Source organism: Pteropus vampyrus, unplaced genomic scaffold (assembly GCF_000151845.1).
Source record: "Pteropus vampyrus isolate Shadow unplaced genomic scaffold, Pvam_2.0 Scaffold107, whole genome shotgun sequence".
NCBI lineage: Eukaryota > Metazoa > Chordata > Mammalia > Chiroptera > Pteropodidae > Pteropus > Pteropus vampyrus.
The window spans coordinates 769,344-795,825 of record NW_011888888.1 but is presented as its reverse complement, the minus strand read 5'-3'; the positions used below and the strand labels follow the sequence as shown (position 1 = coordinate 795,825).

At 36.8% G+C, this 26,482-nt stretch overlaps 1 protein-coding gene across 2 annotated transcripts in view; it reads right to left on the bottom strand.

Moving 5' to 3' along the window:
* RELN (reelin) overlaps positions 1 to 26,482 on the bottom strand; it is a 482,573-nt gene that overhangs the window by 105,320 nt on the left and 350,771 nt on the right. For both annotated transcript variants that reach the window (XM_011365192.1, XM_011365193.1), the window contains exons 21-27: positions 21,934 to 22,126; positions 21,190 to 21,302; positions 12,446 to 12,583; positions 11,410 to 11,596; positions 5,241 to 5,446; positions 1,804 to 1,975; positions 1,125 to 1,325 (exon numbers count right to left, since the gene is read on the bottom strand). In XM_011365192.1, the coding sequence (XP_011363494.1) occupies positions 1,125 to 1,325; positions 1,804 to 1,975; positions 5,241 to 5,446; positions 11,410 to 11,596; positions 12,446 to 12,583; positions 21,190 to 21,302; positions 21,934 to 22,126 (1,210 nt within the window). The remainder of the gene's footprint in view (positions 1 to 1,124; positions 1,326 to 1,803; positions 1,976 to 5,240; positions 5,447 to 11,409; positions 11,597 to 12,445; positions 12,584 to 21,189; positions 21,303 to 21,933; positions 22,127 to 26,482) is intronic.

Genomic DNA, 26,482 nt, shown 5'->3' with positions numbered 1-26,482 from the left:
ATAGTTTTCTGCTGGTGCAATTCAAGAATTGAGATTTTCTTAGGCTTTACACATTTTTGCTGATTGTTTAAGTACCTGAAACATTTAATAATATTTTCTTAATTTAGATTTTGTAAACTCCAGAATAACATCTTGCAGAATTTAACACCTACACTACCCTAATTTTGTAACTAATTAAATAGAAAAGGTATCAGATGAGAAACAGCATAGTTTTTCTGGCAATGCATTTCTTATTGCTGTTATTTTATTACCATTTTAAGCAGTACCAACAAATTAATAGAGTCATATACTGTTATTAATGGTTTTTCCACTGTAGTTTAGCATGAAAATCTAAACAGGGAAGGATAGCATTTCACTAATCAACTTCCTTGTTTATAGACTTGTGGAAATTATATTTGAAGAGCTGCCTATAAACATCTGATCTCTTTAATAATTCTATTTGTAAATTATTTAGTATCTGCATCCTGCCGTTATGTAAGGACCATGTAGTTGTGCTAGTTCATTAAAACTGCATTACTTTCGACCCCAGAATTCACCAATGGGATTTTTTCATAAACACAATGAAATTTTGATTAGGCTTCTGAAAAAAGAGCTTGTCAGAGTAAATACTTGCTATACATGTTGACATGTTATCACAGTGCTGAAAAACAACAAGCTTTTAAGAGAGCAATGATAATTAAAGTAAAAATTTACTGAATCAAAGGAAGAGAAATTGTTCGGAAATCTTATAGTAAAAACATAAAATAACTCACTAGTCCAAAGAACACTAGTAAACTGAGGAGGAGAATTTATCTATTACTGTTCAGAAGCATGGGAGTCATCAAGTCACGATCAGATTAAAATCCTAAAAGTCAATTTTCTTTTAATTCTAGTAGAGACCATAAGCACTTAAAAAAATACAATAGCAGAGCTACAACTTCTGGGGCTCATTAAAAAATGACAAGCTGTTTTCCTTATGGGTAGAGATAAAAAGCTTTGCCATTCTAAGATTATTGAACCTTTTTGTTCAAGTGAGTCCATTCTTTAACAGAACATGAAAAATTTGTGTTCTTTGTCAACTTCGCTTATAAATCTGGAAGATGTTTTTTTCCTTGACCTGTTCTAGGAAGCTTTTGCATAAATACCTTGAACTGTAGCACATATCCAGGTTTCAGAGTCAAATCTCGAGTTACTGCAAATCGATCCCCATCTGATTTTCCAAATACCATGGCTGATGGTGTGGCAGAGCAGAAAGTTTCATTTTTAGCCATTCCTTCATTGGCCAGCATCAACCACACACTCATTTGATTCATAGGGTAGTCAAAAGCTGGTTTCTCATAAAAGTTCTAACAGAAACAATATAAATAACACAGAAAGGAAATTTGAAAGGTTTGAAATCAAGAAAGGAGTTTACAGTTCATGACATGCAGTGCCATGTACTATTTGTATTTCTAGGAAATACAGCAGAATCTCTAAGTTATTGAAGTTTATTTACTGCCATATTTTTTTTTCTCCTCATGAGTTAATAACTGAAAATATTTTGCCACTGTGTACCTAAGTTTATTATATACACACTAATAACCATGCTTGATGACTTGGCCAGACTTCATACCTATTTTTTTTTTTTTTTACATATAAATAATCTGTGAACTAGTAGCATAGAGAAGTAACAAAAAATTAAGTGCAAGTAAAATAATTTAAGTGCAAACAGAAAATTTATATTACATATTCAAGCACTAGGTCCTTGGGGAAGTGAGAAGTTCTTTAATCCCATCCACTTTTACAATTTTTTGTCTTCTAGGAGTTTAGACATAGGGAAAATACCTGAGGTAAAGTTGGATTGACAACTGGGATGATCTGCTTTTGCTTCTCTGACAGAATGATGATGTCATCGATTGCCCACTGGTCGTAGTCCTCCCCTGAGAACACAGGCTGCCACCAGCGGAACCTGGTGCAAGGGGTCTTGGCAGCAGCTGGAAGCTCCAGGTAGACAAATCTGCATAAGAGTAAATCATTTATGGTTAGGAAAGAAAAAGCTTTGTTCTTCTTAGCACTGTTAAAATATCAAAAGTAGCAACAATAGAAAGTTTAGTTTTGTCTGATCTACTGATAATTTTGAAAAATTTCTCAGCATAAAAGATCAGACAAGAGGTTTCAAGTTGTAAGCAAGTTTCGTCCTGGTCATGTTTATTTCATTTGGAACTATCTTTTGGAGGCAAATATTTCAACTGCGTTTGATTCATTGAACAATATTTTTTTATTATCATGATAATAGTTATAATGTTTTCCAGAAAAACTTAGAAAAAACTGTCCTTATGTATGTTCTTACATTAAAATAGCATTTAAATGTTTTTCAAAATCATTCTTACTTATTGTGGGGAAACATAAATTGCACTAAAAATGAAACATAAATCACCCATAATCTACTGCATGGAGTTGGCGTCTGTTAAAATTGTGATGTATGTAATTAAAACATGTAATCTTTTACATAGGTGAGATATACATATAATTCGGTATCCTACAGTTTAAAACTTTATATAAGCACATTCTTGTGCCAGTAAAATTATTTCTGTCTATATAATTTTCTATCACACAGATATGCTATTATTTATTTCACTTTTCCCTATTATAAATAGTTCTGTGATGAAAATCTTTATGCATAAAGCTTTATCTACACCTCAGTTTATTTCTTAAGGTAAGATTCCTAGAAACAGAAATTACCAGGTCAAACAAACTGGTCACATTGAAGGCTCTTGATTTGTCCAAATTCCTTTCTGGAAGGGTCATAACGATTTTCTGGATGACATGAGAGCACCTGTCTTGTTGCTCCCATGTGGAGAAAACACTTGGTGTTATCTTTTAAAAAATGACCGTTTGACTGTTGAAAAATGGTATATCCAACAGAGGTTGGATATTATTCATATCTTATTAAATATCTATCTATGTTTCCTCTTTTGTAACATCTATTCATTCTTTTGTTCATTTTTATATCAGGATCTTAGTGTTTTTCTTATTTTGTATAAGCCCTTTACAGTAACATTAACTTTTTGTTTTTCATAATGGTTGCAAATATTTTCTGTTTCTTTTCATTTCTTTCTGTGTTCACTGACATGTATATGTTACATGTGTACATAGTTTTACATCTGTATGTAGTATATATCTATGTAAGTAGTCTTTTTTTGTTAATTCTTCCATTGAATTTATATTTAGAAAGTTTATATCTTTTCTCCAAATCAGATAGTAATCTAAATGTTTAAATATTTAACTAGCCTTCAACAGTTTTTGATGATGTAAGGTGGGAATCTAGATATTTTCCCCCAAGAGCCTACCCATTTTTTTTTAACACCAGGTGATTGAATAACCATTTCTTTCTCATTAATAATTTATGCGTCTTTTTTTCATATATAAGTTCTTGTATATTTGAGTTAATTTCTGGGTCATCTATTTGGCTTTACTGTTTATTCTGTCAATCCATGCACTGGTATCATTCCATTTTAGTTATTTAGGTTATACAACACGTTTCAATATCACGTAGGGCATTCCTTTATCTTTTTCCCAAAAGTTTAAACTATTTTTGCCAGTTTACATTTCTAGATATAAAGTTTCGACAAAAATACCAGTAGGATTTCGATTGGAATTGCATTACATATAAATGAAAGGATAAATTCATATCATAATATTCAGTTTTCTTATCCAGAGATGCTGTATTATTTTCCATTTATTTGTTTTCTTTCCTATCTCTGAAGGGAATTTTGAAGTTTTGTAGTTTTCTTTAAAGAGTCTCAGAATTTCTGTTAAAGTTATTCCTTATATTTATTTATGTATTAGCCATCATGAATGGGGTCTTTTTCTGATATTTTCCAACTCAGAATTTCTTAACCATTTTAGCATCATAAACTCTTTGAAAATGTGGTGAAATATTCCGTATCTAAAGATAAATTCCCATAAAAATAAAGCAGAACATTTCTGGAGTAATCTAGTCACTTAACCAAACTCTCAATAATTTCCAGATTGACGATGATATTACTTGGGAAAAATAATTTGAATTATTTAAAATTGTTTTTAAAACCACTTTTGCACCATTATCAATTCCCTCTCTACTATACTGGGAGAATCTCAGCACGTTCCCTCTCCCACTCACCACTCCTGACATTTCTCCCTGGATATTATATTTCTTGTTTTACTCAGTTGTTTCTTCTCTGGTTTCTGCTTTTCCCATGCATCCTTAGAAAAAATGCTCATAGTTGGTCTCTCTGAACATCTATTTGTGTTATATTATGGAAAGTTATGTCACTTTTAAATGACTCAATGTTTTAAAACAATAACTTATGAATTTTCAATCTACAGAATAGCTATATTTTAAGTAGCATTCTGAAATATATTTAATTTATAAGAAATGAATCTATCTATTCTTCAATAACTCTTTTCAATAAAACAAGGTTCATTTACATTTATAAAATGTAAAACAGACAACTTTAGTATGTTAAGGCTTAATAATTGGTGCTCAATATATATAAAGAAAAAATTTTGTGTGTGTTAAAGTGTAAATACAGAAATTATAAAAAGGGATGCTCTAAAAGTGATATCTTTGAGATTTTAATGACACATATAAAATATAAAGTACACATATAGAATTTCAAAACACTACATAATTGCAACATAACTAATTTAAATAGATATAAATACAATTGCCTGGTATTGGTATTAAACATGAGTCATTTTCCCAAACTCTTTAACAGTCATCGCCTAAGGCATTTTATTACATATATTCTCCATCCATCAAAATAAAGGGATGGGCCAGTGAAAAATTTAAGAAATTCCAAGCTCCACAGATTCATTTACATACTGTCTAGGACTAGCCCTGCGTGCAGCCATATGAAAACTTTTAACAGAATCCACCTTACTATTAAATATAACAGATGAACATATTTTGTATGTACATTAAAAAAAAAAAACCCAAATGGGAAGAGTGAGCCTGGACCATCCCTATAAAACAGAGTTTCCTTGGGAAAACGACAGTCAATTGTCTCTTCTAGTCACACTTTTTTCTCAAATTCTTTAAAAATTCAAATATGAATAAAATGTTTTCTGTCCAGAAACTTAAATGAAATGAAATGTTTATATTTTGGGCTATCATTCATGTCAGATATTTATTAGTTTGTCTATTTTTGTAACAGTTAACTATATTTTGGAAATGCCTCAACAACAGTGTAATCTTTACCATTCTTGGAAACCACTAGATGGCCATTGGGTGTGGTTACCTGGGTTTGCTGAAGTCTGAGAAGTACATCTCTGCCAACAGGTGCCACTGGATGCCCCCGTTGTTGCTGTACTGAAGGAGGATGCCCTCCTCTCTGCTGTCAGGCTTGTTGCATGCAGCACTCTCTCCGCCTATCTGGATGTAGAACTGGATGAAGTCCACCCAAGAAGTGTCCAGATCCCAGCTCACCAGCTGTCTTTTCCCGGCCTTTCCAAAGGACATAAAAATCACAGATTCTATCATCTGGGAGCTCTTTGGCATTTTGTTGTTTCGATCTCAAATTCATATGAGCAGCCTAGCACTATGTGGAGATGATTTTGTCCTCATTTATTGTTGAGAGGAGCAAGTTATGCCATTTAACTGTCTTTACTCTGGTCGTGGTAACTGTTCCTGGATAGATTCAATTAGTCTCTACATCATTGATTCCCAGACTCGGCTATGAGACCCTTGGGAACTCCTAATTACAAACTAGTTAAAAACTAATTTAAATTAAAACACTTCCAATATTTGCTTAGTAAATCTCTTCCAGACAGAGTCAGGGAGAAAAAAAAACCATACACTTTGAGATCAGTTGAAGTTGGGTTTGAATCTCAGCCCATTATTCATGCTGCTCATTAGCTGTATGACCTTTTGTACTTTTATTTTCCTCGAAGTTACAATATGGGTAGTAATACCTTATAGGGTGTTGTGACAATGCGATGAAATAATATGTTGTGTGAAACTTGCCTAGCACACTGCATATCTTCCCAAGAGAACATCCTCTCCAGAGATAGGCTGGGACCTCACCCGAAAGTGAAACAGGTTTAAGATAGAAACTTCTTGACATAAAGACTACTCGAGTCTCTTAGGTTCCCAGTCAGCGTGTCTGTCTCTATTTTTGTCTCTATCTCTCTCACACTTGGACATAAGAGAGTTTGGGAGGAATCATTTAAATAAGTTTTTGTGACCAGTATATGGTTTCTTTGTGTCTTAAAAATACTAAAAATTCCATCAAATCCAGCAACTTACTTCCTTTGCTTAGTATGTACCCTGCATGGCACAGTCCTGTTGTGAGGTATTAGATACAACTTGACAAGGTTTGTCATCATTCCTGTTGTGTGTAAATGGTTTCGTGCTAATAGGATTGAACAAAGGTTTGATTATGAGAACCTTCTACCCAAACAGATTCTGCCAAAGCTAATCCATGGTCTGCTCTGAACTTGTCTTGGAGAGCTCTCAAGTAGTTCAATTAAAAATCAGGAAGAAAAACTGAGATAGGATACACAGTATAGAGAAAAATGACTGCCCCCCCACCCCACATACACTTATAATTTAAACCTTACTTTAATCTATTAAGCAAATTAAGAAAGGGCTTCAGTTATTAAGAGTCACAGGGGAAATACCTAGGGATAATTAAAAGAGTACAAGTTGCTGAAAGATCTAACGCCAATTAAGAGAATCTTCCCCCCTTCCTCAAAAAAAGAGGGTTCTAGTCAAACAATAACTTAATCCTGACACAGGAATTTATTCTTAGGAACTCTCAATTTTAAGTATGTATTTGAGGAAATCTTAAAAGTAATATTCATTTTCAACATGTTATAGGCACTTTTTTCTTGTTGATTTGAAATAGTATAAATGAGAAACACCTCAGATATTATAATCTGGTCTAGAATTTTCATCCTTCACGATCATTACAAGGAGAACGATTTTGAGATGTAAAACTACAGAACCTAGTTGGTTAATTCAAACCCAAAAAATTTCCATGAAAAACTTGGCATGTGGAAATAAGCCAGAAGGATAAAGATCTAAGGTGAGGGGAATTGTAAAAATCCAATTATCACAATTAGCTGGTTGGAATGATTGGTCTATTGTGAAATTCATAGAACAGTGTTGTTTTTCCAGGAGACTATGATGTCGGTCTACATAGGTTTATAAAGAGTGCTTTGTAGGATTTTTTTAAATGATGAAAAATATCACACAAATGCTTGGTTTGGCACTGAAGATGTTTTTTTCCTAGAGAATAGCACAAATCATTTTCTTTTGTTCAGTGAACTGAACTGCTGAACATTGTTTTAAGGAGAGAAAAAAAGAAAAAAGTAAATGGCTCATGGCAAACGTTTTTTCAGAATGTACAATTTGATGGGACACATATTGTGCAGTTTTTCTATTATACTACGATTGATGTATTTATGTGTGTATGTGTAGACGTTAACATACATGCAATGTATGCATGCATATGCGTTGAAGCATAGGTTGAGGATCTCTTCCTTCCAGGAGTGTGGGAAACGACTCCCAATTACCACCCAACATTCGAGGTTAAAATTGCTTACTGCTTTAAGGATTTAGACAAAATAAAACAAATTTTAAAGGAAATGCCTTCAGACTTTAGAACCTTTAAAACAAAACTTCTAAAACACTTCATAAAACTTCACCTTTTGCCTCCCATTAAAATCTTCTTTAATCAAATGCCACTAGAAAAAATAATTCTACTATATATATTTGAAAATAATCATTTCTTTAGAATCTTTTGCTGTTTTCCAATTTTCATTCATGCATTCATTCCTTTCCTCAACAATTTTACCAGGCATAATATCTCGTCTTATGAGAATAAACTTGAAAGGTGAATTCATGGGTATGTGCAGTGACAGTAATGACAACTTAGGGCTGCAGATTAAGTTATATTCCATGTTGACCCCATTTAGTCACATAATCATTTATCAATTCTCCAATCTATTCAATCTTAAGGGTATTTACTGGTGTGCAAATGCCTAGCAGATAGCATGCATTTCTGAGTTATATATCTTATCTAGAATTGGCTCAGCCAGTAGGACTCTATGTCTTGCTGGGTACTGTGAGAATGAAAATATGATCTACCTCTGTATAGAACACAGATGAGAGAAAAATTAAAAAAAAAAGAGAAATCAGTATACTTTGCCATAGTTCCAGAAAGCTCCATGGAAGCAGCACAATTTGAGCAGGACACTGCAAGGTTTATATGGATGCACAGACAATGAAAGGCCTAATTGGTAGGCAGTAGAGACAAAGCAAAGACGGAAACTGGCAGAATGTGAGATGATGAGGAGACCTTGTTTGGGGCAGAGGGCTCATGTTTGGAAAAATAAAATAAGTTATGTAGTCAGGGCAGCAGTTTTGGAGATCGTCTGGAACATTTGGGCTGGAAGATTGACAGGACAGAAGCATGTTTTTAGATAAATTAAACTCGGGTGGTTGGCAAAAGGTCTAAGGAATTCTTCCTTTGGGTTACTGCCTCTTTTCTAGCTCAATCATGCTGGCTGGTGGAGGCTGCCAAACTGTGAATACATCTCTACCAAAAGAGTGAGTACGTGACTCTGGCTATGCCAATCATAGTACACCATTCCCGAGGACACTGTGATTGGCCAAGCAGAAACCTTCTCTAGATTTTCTAATGGAGCTGCTTAGAAAGCTCTGTGGCCATGGTTCTACTCTCATAATGATAACTGACCTGAAAACAAAGTCTACTCACAAGGAGAGAGTTCTGTGAGCTTTGAGTTTCAGGTTCCAGTTATCTCTGAGATCAGTTTTATCTAAGCCCTCCCTGTGTTTTGATTATATGAACCAAATTTCCTCTTTTTTTTGGCTTAAGCTAGTTTCTCTTACTTAGAATTCAAAGATGTGACTAAGAGGAAAAAAAGTAAGGAAAAAAAAAGATCCTTACATATTTTGGCAAAAATTTAGGGAGAAAGCTGGATTGGGCGAGGAAAAGAATAATTTTACTTTTGAAATGCTGATTTTAAGTTAGTAGCATGGCATATATAGGGAAACAGTCAATGATAACAATGTGGAATTTAGTCTCATGAGATGTAATTATAATAGCTAACACTTATTGAGCTATTTCTATGTTCCCGACACTATTCTTTATACTTGCATTAACTCACTTAATCCTCCTAACATCTCACTTTACAGTCAAGAAAACTGAGGTACACAAAGATGTTATAACTGCAAGATGAACCAATTAATAAGCTTTGGAGCCCGCGTATAAACCCAGGTAGTTTGACTCCAGAGATCATCATAAATTAAGTGTAAGGAATAGTGATATGTAACTTTATATGTTTAAACTATCTGTGTGTATGCACACATGTTTACTGAGATGTTTATGTACATATTGGTTAAGGATTCATAGTCTTTTTTTTAAACTGATGCTTAAGGGAGACACAATTTTCCCATTTCTGCACAATTATACAGTGTTTCTGGATCTATGCAATGTATATTGGTCATATCCATTTGACCAGTGTATTGACTATTATCTCTAACAATAATGACCCGGGGACCTCCAATTTCAATGGATAGCAAATATTAAATGGAATCCATCCCTAATTTTCTATCATTCTCTATCGTGTTTACCTGCTGATTCTTTGTTCTACACCTGCATCAAAACAAAACCGGAACCTATTTTTGCACTTGCATAAATTAACTTGTTTTGGATTTTTTGCGCTAACAGATTCCCCAATATATTTGCCCTACGGCACATCTCCTACACCTGTGTACTTGTTACATGATCAAGAGTGGAATATTTCAGTTGTCCTAGAATTGGTGGCTCTTGTCCTTGCTGAAAGAAGTGGTGTTAAGCACCCCATATTATAAAGACAGCTGCCAATAATTGGGGTTAGACATGTTGCTAAGGTTGTATAATAGGAACTGTTTCCCTTCTAATCCTTTTGAAGATAATATGAAGAGATGACTTGGAGGAGGGAGGAAGAAAAGAATGTCCTGCCTAGTCTGCAGAATGGAGGTGGTTCCCCCTCCCCCATCCCTAACCAAGCAACATGGGTTAGCAGTGTTCCAAGAGAATCTGTCTTAGAGATTCTGGCTGGCACCTCAGTCCCTAGTTGGCGTCTATTGACCTATCTGCCTAACCAGGTGCTGCCACTGAGGAAGCTGAATACTGTAAGAAAAACTTCTATGCAGTCTCTGTTATAAACTTTACGTTTGTGCACCCCAAATTCATATGCTGAAAGCCTAACTCTCAAAAGAATGGTATTAGGAGGTGGGGCCTTGGCAGGTAATTAAGTTATTGGGTGGAACCCTTATGATAGGATTAATGCCGTTATAGGAAGAGACATGAGACAGCCTGTTTTTTATTTCTCTCCTCTTTCCACCGTGTGAGGACATAAAGAGAAGACGGTATCTGCAAACCAGGAAGTGGGTCCTTACTAGACACCAAATCTGCTGGTGTCTTGATCTTGGACTTCTCAGCTTTCAAAGTTGTGAGAAATGAATGTTTGCCATTTAAGCCACACAACGATATTTTTAATGGTATTTTATATATGGTATTTTTGTTACAGTAGCCTGAGTTAACTAAGATAGTCCTGCAACAGCAGATGCCACCAGCAGCCACCAAATTGAGCCAAAATTGGACCAAAGATGTTTGCCCACTATGGAGAGCTGACCAGTTCCCTAGGAACAGCTCTGCACACCCTCATCCCCATTATTCCTCCTTCCCCCAATCATATTCTTGAGATTAACTGATTGACAAATTTAATAAACACAGTACTTTCTATGTGTTAGGCACTGTTACATGATTTATAAGTATACTAATGCATTTAATCTGCATAATAACCGTAATAAGGTAGACACTCTTATTATCTCCACTTTACAGATGAAGAAACCAAGTCATAGAGAGAGGTTAAGGAATTTGCTCCAAGTCATACAGCTGGAAGTGGCAGAATCAGACTGAAGCAGATAGTCTGGTTACAGCTGCTGCTCTTAATCTTTAAGCTCCACCACCTTCACCCCCACTCACACCTACATGCTCACATACCCTCCAAAGGCTGGGGTGAGAAGAGACTAAGACCCTGCCTCACTCAAAGACCCCCAAAGCCTGGCTGGCCCTAGAGGAAAGGAAAGCAATGAGATTTAAATCAGGTACAAGAGGGACAGCATTTTTAAACTGGCTTAACCTGGATTTGTAGTACCGCAAAACAATCATAAAACTATAAACGTTTCCCAGATGTAGTTAAGGGATAGGAATTTCATAAAGCCCAGTTCGAAACAGGACATGTGGGGAAAACTAAAACCATCTCATATTTGTGCCTTCTAAGTTCAGACTGCTCCATAAATTAGTCACACATTCCAATAGCCATTGCCCTGATCATTATTCCCATACCTTAGTCACGACACAGTCATCACTTATCCCCAGCTCTTAGTCATACCTTGCTGAAATACAGAGATGATCCAGAAGAGATGACCCCACACCCTTGCTCTGGTTTTACAATTTCTCCCCCAATAACTTCTTGCCAGTCTGACTCCCAACCATTCTGATTTTCAAAATCTGACATAATCGTAGAAGGAAGAGCAGCTTCTGGTTGGCATTCAGTGCCTTGATACCGCTGGTCACACCTATGAGAGAGGATGCCAAGTAACAAGTCACAGTCTCATCTGTGCGCATCCTGGCCCTGCGACCTGTAACATTTTCAGTGTCTCCCTTCTGCTCTAGACTTAGCATTCATGTGTCTAGAGTCTACAGTGTTAATCTACAGTATATGATAGAAACAATCTTCAGTTTTTCACATTGCAAAAAAAAAAATCCTTTCTTAAAAGAAATAGTGCTGTAATAGTAGAATTGAGGCATCAGTATTATGAAGAATATGGGTGTGTGCATAAGTGCATGGCAAGTGGGATTTTCTTGTAGCCTTAAAAAGTCACATATAAATGTTTGTTCAACCAACATGTAACTCTGGCCACGTTTTAAAGTTCCTCTTTCTGATTAAATTACATCTTTTTTCAAATCTTTAAGTATTCAAGTGTGTTTCTTTCTCATCCTCATTAGTGATAATCACCATCTCCCCTTGAATACAATCTTGAGCTTCTGGCGAAGTGGGGTAGGAGAGTGTGCAGCAACTATTTGACTAATGCTTTAAGACTGACAGGGGAAAAAAGGGAAACAATCGTAAGGCTCTTTTAACTACCCAGTAGGACTTTCGGGTTAATTAATAAACTGTGAAAATAAACCCAAGAGCCCTTGCCTTGAGGTTAGATTTTGAAGTTTAGAATATATGGCTTTACACTAATTTAAATGCAACAATATCTTTCATATCTAAAATAAGAACAGAAAGGAGGCTCATTTTCTTGTGGCTATTTCATTATTTATCAGTCTATCCATATAACTCTGATGATGACTGCTGTAGTATCCCTACAAACACAAATCCTGGGAAGCAGAGGATCCATCACACTTTCTGACGCCGGTACCTGCACATGCCGTGGTCACATGAGCCATGCCCATTGCACATGTTTGGGCACTGCTGTCCGATGTAGATGCTGTCTAAAGCCCACTCATCTTGGGCTGTGTAGTAGCTCTGACTCCAACGGAAGCGGGTGGCACCAGACCTAGAAGCAAGGTACAGTAATAAAAATGATATTTTAATTGACATGTGGTAGTATTAAGTTCAAAATCTTTCATGTAACTAACTTTCTGAAACATATTTAGCTGCCAGTTATTTTTTTAGTAGTTTAATTTCAACTATTATCCAATTCAAAATTCATGAAGAAAAGTTAAAAAGAAATCTGCTTATTTTGTATATGCCTCAATCTTAATTTGAGACATTTTAAAGAATAACAAAATATCAGATTTTTTTGTTGTTGCACAGAGATTTGATGTTAGGAAAAGTAAGAAAGAATATTTAATAAAAATAAAGATATATACTAAACAGCCTCTCTTTCACAAATGAAAATGTGAGGTATTTAACTTAGAGTAATACAATTTCTTACAATAAACACATCAGTAGTTATTGGAAGATTTTTAGTTCTCGATATGAAATGAAAGTTTTGTTTGCAGGTATTTTTTGGGGGTTGAGAAAACATACTACAATGTACTATATCACAAGTGAGAACATCTGGGTGCTAAACTTAGCTTATTATTTCTGAAACACTAACTTGCTTAGGTTTCATGGACAAGCTGATGTTTAGTGGAGATAAAAAGTTGAACAATCCATTACACATAAAGATATATTTGAGACCTTGATTCATCTAAACCAGATATAAAGTCAAAAGAAGAGGATAATTTGAGAGCAATGTCAAGGTTTCCATTCACTGACAATCACAAGAAATTCTTTTAAAATCATATCATATTTTTCATCTCTAGGAATTTTCGGGGATCCATTATTAGTTCTTTTTGGTCAAAGTGCAAAACAAAAGAAAACAAAAAGGATTTGCAGAATTAACGTGAATACTCAGTTCCATTGGTTAAACTCTTCCCAAGTACACTATCTGCAGATACACTTAATCTTAACAGCTCTAAATGATCCATTAAAATCTACTGCATCAATCACCCACATATTAAATACTTGCTAAGTACATAATAGATTGTTAAAATCCAGTCTTATTGTTTGTTTACCAATGACCTGTGCCTAATAGGTTGCATTTTCATTCCTAGTAGGATAATTCCATATTCATTGAGGTATGTCCAGTAGACATAAGTTTGCTGCATATCAGAGCTCATCATGGTACATACAGTAAGAGAGATACACTTCCTCTATGGGAATAGTTTATATTTGTAACATAACAGCCAATACAATTTTCTTAGTCCCATTAAGAAATAGTTTTTAGAAAAGCCTCCTATAAAAGTAAGTATATTGTTTTTAGAGCATAGAGCCTTACGGAAAAGAAGTAGATTCAGATTCATGCAGCAGTGTCATGACAAGGAGGGATGACTATATTCTTTTAAGATTGATTATAATCTGAGTCAAGTCTAGGGCCACGGGTGTCTAGACTGTGAGTTCTTTTGGGTACAGGGATATTTTTGTCTCAGTAGTTTGCACAGGAACAGAATAAAGTAGGTGTACAAAAAAATCCACTAACAAATGAATCAGTGAATGGATGGACAGGCCAGGAAAGGGCAGACTGTTTTTGACTTCTGTAGGTAATAAAGAATATTCTAAGAGTTAGGAGACCCAACCCCCAGGACCCAGGCTGTGCAATTTATCAGCCGTGTGACCTTTAGTGAGAAATTTAAGCCTTCAGGGGCTTCTAGTTTCTCACTTCTCAAATAAAGGGATTGGGCAAACTGATTTCTAAGATCCCTTCCAGCTTATGAATTTAATGATTGCTTTGGTGGTTTGTTGACTAAGGTGATAGCTTATTTTCTTTACAGTCACATGCCTACATGAAAACTATGGCATATATTTTGAAGTTTTGATATATCAAACACTAAAACAGGGTTGGAAGTTTTCAGAAACTTGTCCTAGATTTCCCAGTTTATTTATGCTTCTAAATAGTCACATGTAGACACATTCTAAATTCTTTTTCTAAGTCAACTAATCCTTATATGCATCATATGAACTCCTGAAAAAGATATTTCCTTAAAATAAAAATCTTAAAGTGAATTATCCAATTTAAAAATACAATCCACAATTTAATTATCTGATGTTAATTAACAGAAAAGGAAGCAAAAAGAGGTTGAATATTGGCTTCACTTTTAGTGAGAAAAAAAATTTGTTGTGTGAGCAATCTCCAGCTGCTCACATGTGAGAACACAAGGTGTGATCTCACTGATTCGCAGCTGCATCACTGCTAAATATTGCTCTCAATACAAATATTTAATTTGCCAATTCTCCTCTCTCTCTCTTTCTCTCTCTCTCTCTTTCTCTCTCTCTCTCTATCTCTCTCTCTCTCTCCCCTCCCTCCCTCCTTCCCTCTTCCCCCTCCCCTCCTTCTCCCTTTCCCTCTAATAAGTGTTCATAAGAGAAAACTCCTGTACACTTTGAATTGAGTCTAAAAGTGAGACTATGGCTGTGTGGCTCATGAAATGAAATTGGCTTGCATTTAAAATCTAAACTCTGGATTCCCCAAAGCAACAAAACTTGACAGTCTTTTCTTTATTTGATTTCACCTCTCCCATGTAAACTTCTAGACTAAAATAAAGTGGCATTGAGTCATCTCTTGATAGTTAGGTAACCTGAGAAATCAAGGTAAATAAAGGCTGACTAAATTATATTTTCCACCTTCAGAGTTAACCATAATTACATTTACCCAATTATTCTGAAACTCAGTCATTAGGTGTTGATTTGTTTATGAAGTCAGCAACTGACAGCTGTTCGGGTTCATTAGGCCCTGTTCTTATGTAAATGTCTCTCATAAAAACAAAATTAATTTTCATTGGGTTTCATTTTCATTCATTAATTTTCAAATACTCAGTTCACATACAATAAAATTTCTCTAAGCAGGTGTACATATTAAATATTTCCATTCTAAGATGTCCTATCTAGGATATTTTCCAAAGTTAATAGATCTTTAATAATGCAGGAACCATATTTGCTTATATGCTTTCAACTTATAGTTGCATATGCTTGAATCAAATTAACCGAACAAAGATGCAGCCAAAAGACAACTATCAGGCCAGTAGAAACAGAGGCCTGGAGCTGAGAAAGCCAGCATTAGCTAGAGGTGCAGGTAGAGGTAAGGTCAGCATGGCCAAGGATCATTAAAACATGGCACTAACTATGTGTCCAGTCAAGATAGCGGAGTAGGAAAATGTCGTGCTTGCCTCATCTCATGACCACAACAAAATTACAAGTAAACCAAAGAACAACCATCACTGAGAATTACCTGAAGTCTGGCTGAACAGAAGTCCTACAACTAAGGACATACAGAAGAAGCCACCTCCAGACCAGTGGCTCCAGGGGCACAGATGCAAAATGAGCTGGTCCCACACCAGCATGTGGTGGTGAAAAAGTGGGAAGGATATCCCAGCTGTGGAGGATCCCCCAGGAGAATCAAGGGGTTACAGCCAACACCAGGCTCACAAGCCCAGGTTTCCAGTGCCAGGAAGAGAAGCCTCCACAATATCTGGCTGTAAAAACCAGGGGAGACTATGGCTGAGACAAAAGGTGGCTGGAATTCCTCTTAAAGGGCCCACACATGACTAACTTGCTGATGGACTCACTCGCTCTGAGCTCCAACACTGGGGCAACAGCTTGAAAGGTGCCAGAAACGTATGAGGAGGAACTGAGCTGTCTGGCTTAAGGGCGAGGGCTGGAGGAGCAGCTTTCTCCCAGACAGAGCGCTGGTAGAATCCATCGTTCCTTTGTTGAACCCTCCCACTCCCAACGTGCAGACACAGGCAGTTGTGATATCTGAATGGCCATCAACCTGGCTAACACCAGTTGCCCTGCCTTGGTGATTCCCTAATACCCGTCTGCTCCCAACTTGGAGGCCCACCCAAGCTGCTTCCAGAAGCTTTTCCATACAAATGACTTGTCTTGGCTCATGAAGCGAACTTTCCTTAAATCTCTCAAAGGTTCACAAAACCTGAATAAGCAGCATCTGCCCTCAGCATGCCCTGTACTGCTTGCTGAGCAGCCCCAAGAAGAGCACTAGTGGCAACTGGCCTCAGTTCCTGGCTTGGCCTCTTGAGGCACCTCTAAGCCCAGCATAGATGGTGGCCATCCGTGGATTCCTTGGTGACTCTTGCCAGGAGGCCCTGGAAACAGCACAGGCTGCGCCTGAACTTGGCCTGTGGCAGAGCACCCCCCACAAGGCTCTGGAGCCAGTAGAAACAGTGGGTGGCTTCAACCTGAGCTGGAGCATTACCATAGGTGTATTTGAAGACAACACACCTAAAGGGCAGACTGGGCAGGCACCAGAGCCCTCTTAAAGCAAAACTTACTCTGTAGGGTCAGACCCTAACTGGCCAACCTTCACGACCAATCAGCCCAAGGGTCAACCCCTCCCCTTGATGTGCAAACAATAACCAAGGTTCAGCTATAACAGGAAGGAACACACAACCCACATAAGGGACACACCTGCAGTACCTGGCTCAGGGAGACTGCGGCACTGGGCCCCACAGGACACCTACTACATAAGGCCACTCTACTAAGACTGGGAGACTTAGCAGCAGGGAGAAAGCCAAAATGGGGAGACAGAAAAAAATGTCCCAAATGAAAGAACAGAATAAAGCTGCAGAACTAGAACTAAACAAAATGGAGACAAGCAATCTACTGGATGTAGAGTTCAAAACACCGCTTATAAGGATACTTAGGGGAAGAGTAGAGGAACTCAGTGAGAACTTTAACAAAGAGGTAGATAAAAATGGAGATAGAAAACATAAAAAAAACTGTTCAGAAATGCAGAGTGCAATAACTGAAATGAAGAATACATTAGAGGGAATCAACAGTAGGTCAGATGAAGCAGAGGATCAAATTAGTGATTGAGAAGATAAGGTAGCAGGAAACACCCAATCAGAATAGCAACAAGAAAAAAGAACCTGAAGCTGAGGATAGTTTAAGGGGCCTCTGGGTCAACATCAAAGTACCAACATTTACATCATACCAGAAGGAGAAGTAGAGAGCAAAACTTTGAAAACCTATTTGAATAAATAATGACAGAAAACTTTCCTAACTTGGCAAAGAAAGTAGGCATATAAGCCCAGGAAGTGCAGAGAGTTCCAACCAAGACAAACCCAAAGAGACCCACACCAAGATACATCATAATTAAAATGACAAAGGTTAAACACAAAGAGAGATCTTAAAAGCAGCAAGAGAAAAGCAGTTAGTTGCCTACAAGGGAGCTCCCGTAAGATTGATAGCTGATTCTCACCAGAAACTTTGCAGGCCAGAAGGGATTGGCATGAAATATTCAAAGTGATGAAAAGCAAAGACCTACAACCAAGATTACTCTACCCAGCAGAGCTATCGTTTAGAATTAAAGGACAGATACGGAGCTTCCCAGACAATAAAAAACTAAAGGAGTTCATCAACATCAAATTAGTATTACAAGAAATGTAAAGGGACTTCTTTAAGGAGAAAAAATAAAAAATATGAATAATGCAATGGCAATAACTACATATCTATCAACAGTTATTTCAAACGTAAAAATGTGAAATGCTCCAATCAAAATAATGGCTAAATGTATAAGAAAACAAGACCTTTATGCATGCTGCCTACAACAGACTCACTTCAGATTGAAAGACACACAGACTGAGTAAAGGGATGTAAAAAGATATTTCATGAAAATGAAAATAAAAAAATCTGGGGTAGCAATACTTATACCAGATACAACAGACTTTAAAACAAAGGCTATAACAAGAGACAAAGGAGGACCCAGTAATTCCATTTCTGGGTATTTATCCAAAAAACCCAAAATAGTAATTCAAAAAGACATATGAACCCCTACGTTCATTGCAGCATTATATACAATAGCCAAGGTATGGAGGCAACCTGGGTGTCCTTCAATGGATAAATGGATAAAGAAGAGGTGGCACGTATATACAATAGAATATTACTCAGCCATAAAAAAAGAATAAAATCTTGCCATCTGCCGCAACATGAATGGACCTAGAGGGTATTGTGCTGCTGAATGGAGTAAGTCACACAGAGAAAGTCAAATCCCATATGATTTCACTTACATGTGGAATCTAAAGAAAAAAATAAACAAACAAAAGCAGAAATAAATTTGTAGATACAGAGAACATTCTAATGGCTGCCAGATGGGAGAGAGTTTGGGGGATTGACGAAAAAAGGGAAAGGATTAAGGGCTTTGTTCTGTCCTTTCATTTGGGACATGTTTCTTTGTCTCCCCATTTTGGCTGTCTCTTTGTGTTTGTTTCTACATATTAGGCAGGACTCTTAAGTCTCTCAGTCTTAGTAGAGTAGGCTTATGTAGTAGGTGTCCTGTGGTGCATAGCAGCACAGTCTTCCCTGGTCGCCTGAGCCAGGTGCTGCAGGGATGTCTCTTGTGTGGGTTGTGTGTGCCCGCCTGTGGTACTTGAGCCTTAGTTGCTATTTGCATGTCAATAGCAGAGATTGACCCTCAGGCTGATTGGCTATGAGAACTGGTTGGTGAAGCGCTGACCCTACAGAGCAGGATTCACTTTAGCAGAGCACTGGTGCCTGCTCAGTCTGCCCTTTAGGTATGTTGTTCTCAAATGCAGCCCTGGGTGGGGCTCCGGCTCAGGTTGAAACCACTTACTGTCGATGCTGGCCCCGGGGCCTAGTGGGAGGGGCCCTGCCATAGGCCAAGTTCCACTGTAGCCTGTGTCCTTCCCAGGGCCACCAAGCAATCCACAGATGGCAGCCACCTGTGCTGGGCTTAGAGGTGCCTCAAGAGGCCAAGCTGGGAACCTAGGCCAGCTACCACTAGTGCCATGCCTGGGGCTGCTCAGCAAGCAGTACAGTGTATGCTGAGGCCAGATGTTGCTTGTTCAGGTTTTGTAAACCTTTGAGAGGTTTTAGGAAAGTCCACAGCATGAGTCAAGTCAGACTATTTATATGGAAAAGCCACTGGAGGCGGCTTGGGTGGGCCCACAAATTGGAAGGGGCAGGGTCTCAGAAAATCACCAGGGCAAGTTGACCAGTATTAGCCAGATGATGGAGACTCAGATGTGTCTGCACACTGGGAGTGGGGAGGGCTCAACAAAGGAACAAAGCCCTCTGATAGCATTTCTTTTTGGGGGAAAGCTGCCCCTTCAGTCCTGTCTCTGAAGCCAGACAATTCAGTTCCTCCCTATATGTCCCTGGAGCTTTTTGAGCTGCTGCCCCAGTTCTGGAGCTCAGAGTGAGTGAGTCGAAATGCAGGCCCTTAAAGAGGAACATCTGCCACTCCCGTAGACCTCTATCTCACTCAGCCACAATCTCCATTGATTTTCACAGCCAGAATTTGTGGGGACTTCTCTTTTTAACACTTCAACCCAATATGGGGCTGGGATTCCTCACTACTCTGGGGGAAACCTCTGCAGCCGAGGTATCTCTCCCAATTCTCAACAGCTACACACATTTTGGGGACCAGCAGGTTTTGGGTCTGCCTGTCCTACTAGTCTTGAGGTGGCCTCTTACATATGTCCCCAGTTGTAGGACTTTTGTTCAGCCAGAACTCAGGCGACTCTCAATGATGGTTGTTCTGTAGTTGAGTTACAATTCTAATGTGGTTGTGAGAGGAGGTGAGCACACTATCTATCTACTGTGCCACCTTGACCGGAAGTCCCCAAACAAACTCTTTTTTAAAAATTAAAGTATAAGTGGCATACAATATTATATTTGTTTCAGGTGTGCACTGTAGTGATTCGATATTTATATATCTTACGATGCGATTACCAAAGTCTATTAACCATCTGTTGTGGTGCAAAGTTTTCATGCCATTATTGACTATATTCCCCTTTACCTCTTTTCACCAAACAAAAACAGAACTTAGTTTCCTGCCCCAAATCCATTCTTTTTCCAATCTTCCTTATCTTAGTGGTACTACCCTTCAACAATGTTTCCGGGCCTGGAATTTAGAAATTATTTGAGTCTTCGTTTTCTACTATAGCCCCTATCAAGTCCATCAGCAAACCCAATCTGATTAGTATGTATTTCACAAATGATGTCTTTTGTTATGTCTGCTATCATACTCCAAGCCACTTAAATCCCTAACTGGTCTTTCTGTATTCACTCTTGCTCCTACCATCCATTCCTCATACAGTGCTCAGAGTGATCAATCTAAAATGAAACCATGCAATATTTGGGAAGCAGTGCGCTTTTCTCTTTTACATTACGAAAGGTTTAACTTTCTCCCTAGTTACTGATGCTTCTGCTTCCTGGAGGGTGATTTTTGTTACTGAGGAATGTAAATAGGGTGGGGTGGGGGAGTGTATATTAAGCTTTTGAAATAAAAAGTAGGGCTTTGTAGCAAGAAAACAGCTTTCCAATCCAAACTATCTTGACATAGGAGTTTTTAGATTTCTGCATCATTCTCTTGTATATGTCAAACCTAATGGAAAAGGCACATTGAGTTCTCCCATAAAAAGCTGGGGCAAAAAAGAGAGATTGGAAAAAGTTAGGACAGTGCAAAAACCAAATTTTCAAATATGCTCATTATAAAAGAAAGAACTGAGATTTTTGATGACAAAAAATATGAATGCATCTTGCTACTGTGCTTAATTAACTTTTCTTCATATTCAAGTCATGTTAATAGAGATAGTAAAAGTTAAGGTGACAGTCATTTCTAAAAATGTTGTCTCTCACCAAGTTTTCTGGGGAAGGAGCACTATGACTCGTCTCCACTGTGTGAACTCGCTGGCATGGTAAATACTTGCTGATGTAAATTCTTGACAACTTGGCATACTTGGAAGGCATTCCTAAAAGAGAGTGGGCAAAAATTAAACTCAGCTGTTTTCTCTACGGCAAAATGTCGACTCACTCACTTACGTGAAAAAGATCTTAGAGAAATCTAATGTCATAATCCTAACCATTTGGATGCAATCCATGATATTTCTTTCTGTGAAGGTAAAATGTTTGGGAAATAATTGAAACGAGATGTCAAAATGGAATTAAATGTTTTCCAAATTTCACATGTAAAAATAAAAATAGATTAGGATCCATTTTTTTGACCTGTTATCATATATTCTTAATAAGATCTATCTACAGGTAAAGAGACTTAGAAAAGTACAGATGAAGACATGTTATAGGGAAAGAAGAAAGAGAGATTTATAGAAGAAGAGATTTAGAGAAAATAATATTCAAAACACCATCCTAGAGTAATTCAGTCCTGAAGTTATTCCCATTTCCTTCTCATTTTCAATTACCCTTTAGTATCTGATAGTGCAGAATGTGGCATCCTTATAATTTGCTGCTGACTTTACATCAATTCTGCTACAAATAACACTGTTCCTTTTCAACCAAACCTAAACTTTTAGAATTGTAATTATCTACTTCCTATGTAAAAAGGAGGAGGCTATCTATTGCAAGCTTTACAGAAAACAGACTTACCTCTTGGACGAGGTGCCAGGTAAGGCCATGGTTGGTTGAATACTCCAGTTTCACCTGATTGTCCATGTGTGGAGTGTATTTCTGGCCACAGCCCATCACCAAACTGAACTGAATCATATAGGATGCTCCTATCTGCATTGATTGTGTTTCCACATAGCGCATACTTGAGGCAAGTTTAGAGTCTCCTGTAAAACTGAAAGACAGAGGTGGAAATCAGAAAATTAAAAATGGCAAAGTATTAGGGAAAAATTAAGCTCTTCATTGCATATCATAGACCAAAATATTTTCATTTTACTTATTTAGATCTTGTAAGTTCTAGAATTGATTTCTGTTAATCTAATAAATGCAATTTAAAACAATCTACCTATCAAAGAAGCAATATGTGTGTGTGCATGTATATATGTGTGTGTGTGTGTGTGTGTGTGTGTGTGTGTGTGTGTGTGTATATTTTAAAGTTAATGCTCAGAATTGTCAAATGTACTTGCAAATGGGTACTCACTCATATATTGCTCATGAGTTTTTAAATCCTTTGATTCATTAAGCTTACTTTTTGGACTCTACCCTAGGACATAATACTAAATTCAAAGATAATTTTATAAAATATGATGAATACTGCAGGTTTACTTATAATAATTAGCAACCATTTCAGGGTCAAACTATAGGGAAAATAGAACGCTTAAGTAAACTGGTATGGCCACTTGACAGATTAGTATTTCAAATATTTATGAAGGTAATTAATCAAATTAACATATTTATAATAAATTAAGTTTAAAAAATCCACAAAATGATACATAAAGAAAATTCACCAAAATATTTCTTAGTGGCTGTGTTTGGTGGTGGGAAATTGAACAACTTGAAACTTTTCCTTTTGTTTTTCTCATTTCCCAAATAATCTAATGTTTAAGCATTAAACACTGAAAACATCATAATGCAGTTTTTATTGGTTGTTATCTCAAGTCAGTAAAATTCATATTTTATTTGGTCCAAATTGGGAACTGTGTAATTGTAAGCTATTTGAAGATAGGCACGATTGCTTTTGTAGAGAAAACTGTTCAAGGAATTTATAATCTATGAGAGGAGATGAAAGTATGGACACATTTTCACTGTATTTAATATGGGTCAATGTAAATATTCCCAGAGGCAACCACCATAGGGCTTGTCTACCATAGTTCCTGGTCATGATATTCTGAAGCAGGTCCAGCACCACTCTTCAACAGTAATTCCTATTTATCAGGAGTCTTAGTTGACATAGATAAAAGATATAATGCAGTACTTTGAAATTTTTGAGGCATTTAATATTTTTTCTTAATTATCTTTTGCTGAATCAGCAAAATAAGGAGCAATTACCCTGCTTCTTTCTTGCAGCAATTCAGATGTTATTTAAAGATGCAACATTGTCTACATAGACAGGATCATCATGGCCTTGGGCTCAAGTTTATAAGATTTTTCCCATCAATGACTAATTACTGTTTAACTAATGGTTTTAAATTAAGGTTTTTGTACTTGGACAATGAATAGAGGTTAAGATATAAGCACTCTCATCTTTGCTTTACCTGAATGTTCATAAAAAGAAAGGGAAAAGTCATGTTTAATATTCGCCATTCCTACAAATCCAGTGCTTATAGGTTGTATATGGTTATTATAAAGATACCTATCAGTTGTTGAGTCTAGGCCATATCATAAGACTGTGCTAAGCACAATACCCACATTATCTTCCATCCTTAACAATAACTCTGTGAAGTAGGAATAATTAACTTTTAACAAGTGAGGACATAAAAGTAATAAATGGGAGTGACCCAATAAGAAATCAGCTTTGCCTGACTCCAAAACTTCTTAACAAATACACTATCTCTTTGCCCTTCTATTGTTCTCAGATAGAGAAGAAAACACTACAGTTTTGAATAATTGTTCATTTATAGTTAATTTAACAATGGTTAACTTTCAGTTACTATGCAATGATACTCTGATGTTAAAGATGTAAAACCATGATTGCTGCTATGCTTTAAAGTATCCAGAATGTAATCTAGAACATATAAAACTGTAGAATGCAATTTTTAGCAATACTACATAACAAAAGAAATAACTATAGAAAAAAATATTACTAAGCTATACAGGCATAAACTCATCTGTATAAATTCCAGAGTCTTTCAAGAGGCAAACAATCATGAATGCTTCCCCCTGTGAGAAATAAATGCTGCATTTAGCTTCAAGGGTCAAATGCTTTTTCTACTGCCCTTTATGAGAAAGGTCATTAGAGGCAGCTGACTAGGCTTCATTTTAATTGTTTACTTTAAAGGCAGAGTATATACCCTTGGGATCTAGAAAAAAACCACACAGTGCAGGGTAGCACATGGCCTGAATGGTCTGCAAGCCACACAGTGCTCACTCATATCATGCATAGTATTTACCCATTCCAGCATTTCTAAAATAATTTAAGAATATTTTACAATCAGCTCCTTGTAAATCCTTCCCTTCTTAGATGATTTAGTGTCCTCTAAATTCGACAAAGAAACAGAAAGAAAAACTGCCTTTTGCAAATATTGCCTGCACCTACCTAACTTTTGCATGGTTACAAATTAACCACAAACTTGGTTGAAGAGAGGAAGCATTCAAACCTGAGAAGCATGTGCTCTCTGAGTTTTAAACATTCCAAGACACCAAGAAAGAGACAAGATAAAAATTATATGAAAGGACAAGAAATTCAATGAAGACAAATAGTGACAATAAAATTTTTACTTAGCACGAAACTAATCTACCTGCAGTTATGGGCAGATATTGCTGGGTAGGTGGGTCCAGCTGCCATCTATGGCTTCTTTTCTCATTTATCTTCTAGGGATTGGTCTAGGGGTGTCCACAACCACCAATGAACTCTCACCAATTGGATGTAAGTGAAAGATGCTAGCTGGATTTATTCATTCGGATTTAATATTAGCCTTTGAGAAGATATAGATAGACTTGGCTGGCATACCCTTTTGCCTGTTGCTTTTACTGTCTCCCTAGCAGGGCAGCAAACCATCTTGTGACAATAACAGAACAAGCAGGCACATGGAGATGGCAGAGTTGAAAGACTGAGCCTGAGTCCCTGATGGCCTTGTTAAGCTGCTTACCAGCCCTAGACTACATTTTCTAGGTCTGCTTGTTACAAGTAACAAATAAGCCTCTTCACTTTTGCTTATGCCATGGTCAGTCTTTTCTTAATGTTTTTATAACTTAGAACTGAATGTATTTCTAACTGATAGACCTGCCATACTTCATGGTACTGTATAATACCTACTCCAATGTCTTAATCTGAAGCAAAATAACACATGAAAAGCACAGACTTCTATGCCTTAAAATCTTGATCATTCATAGTACAAGTTCACTTGGTTGTTTACGATTTATTTAAGACTGGCTGAAAACCGGTGATATTAGGTTTGTTTTTTCCTTCTGAATATTCTGATGTTCATACTCAGCTGAAGTTTTAGAGGAGAGAATTTCACAGACTACCATCTCTTAATTTACAAAAACTATCCCTTTTTGCTGCTTGTCTAAGTCAATATGTTTATAAAGACAAAAATAAAGCTGAACTTTTTCTTTGTTATAATAACAGAAATGGAAAAGAATAGTCCATACCTGCATTTCGGGTAGAAGTTCTGGAGACAGAATGCACTGCAAATCAGGAGGCTTATTTTATTTATGTGGATTGGCAAGATAAAAAAACTAAAGGAACGATAAAAAAGCTCCTGCATCTAATTACAAGATTTAATGAGAGAATGGGAATAACTCTTTCCCCAGGACCTTTGCCTTTTAATTGCCACCTCCGAGAATGCTAGTAGGCTCTCTATTATGAGCCTTGTAAAATGGATGACACCATAATGTACCTCAAGTCTAATTCTCTATACAAAAAATTTCCAGATACCAAATTAACTTTATTACAAACTTTTTAAATCATTTCATTCAATCTATAGCTTGAAACAAATTTGGAATTTCTACACATAATGCATTTTGTCATATATTTATCCAATACTTCATTTAAAAATTCCTTTGGGATTTCTAAGTGACTAGACTATTTCTTATTTATCTTGTTGAATTCGCAATCAAAGATATTTTGGAATACATGTGCTTTTTGGCATCTATTTCAAGATCCTTTTATACTTTTGTCCTCAGCAACCTGCTTTTTATTTTGTTTACCTTTACCATTCCTATTTAAAGTACATAGTTTATATTCTCTAGCTTCTCCATTCTCATTTCAATTTTCTCAGTTTGGAAATTTACACACAGTTCTTCAAGTAAGGACTAGAATCTTAACTTAAAAGTTAGATAAACTCTTAGATCATTAAAAAGGGATACGTTGGGCTGCTTGGCTGCTCTTTATTCAGCTTTTGGGGCTGTCTGTAATGACCCGAGCACAAATAAACACTGTCTTCTCTTTCTAATGAGGTTACATGCATCTACAGGGGCGTTAGTGTGGGTCAGAGAGGTAGGTAGACCAGAGCCTTTGTCAGGGGCCACAGAGCCTTTGTCAGGGGCCTCAGTCCATAGGTCCATCTACAGCAGTCACCAATCTTTG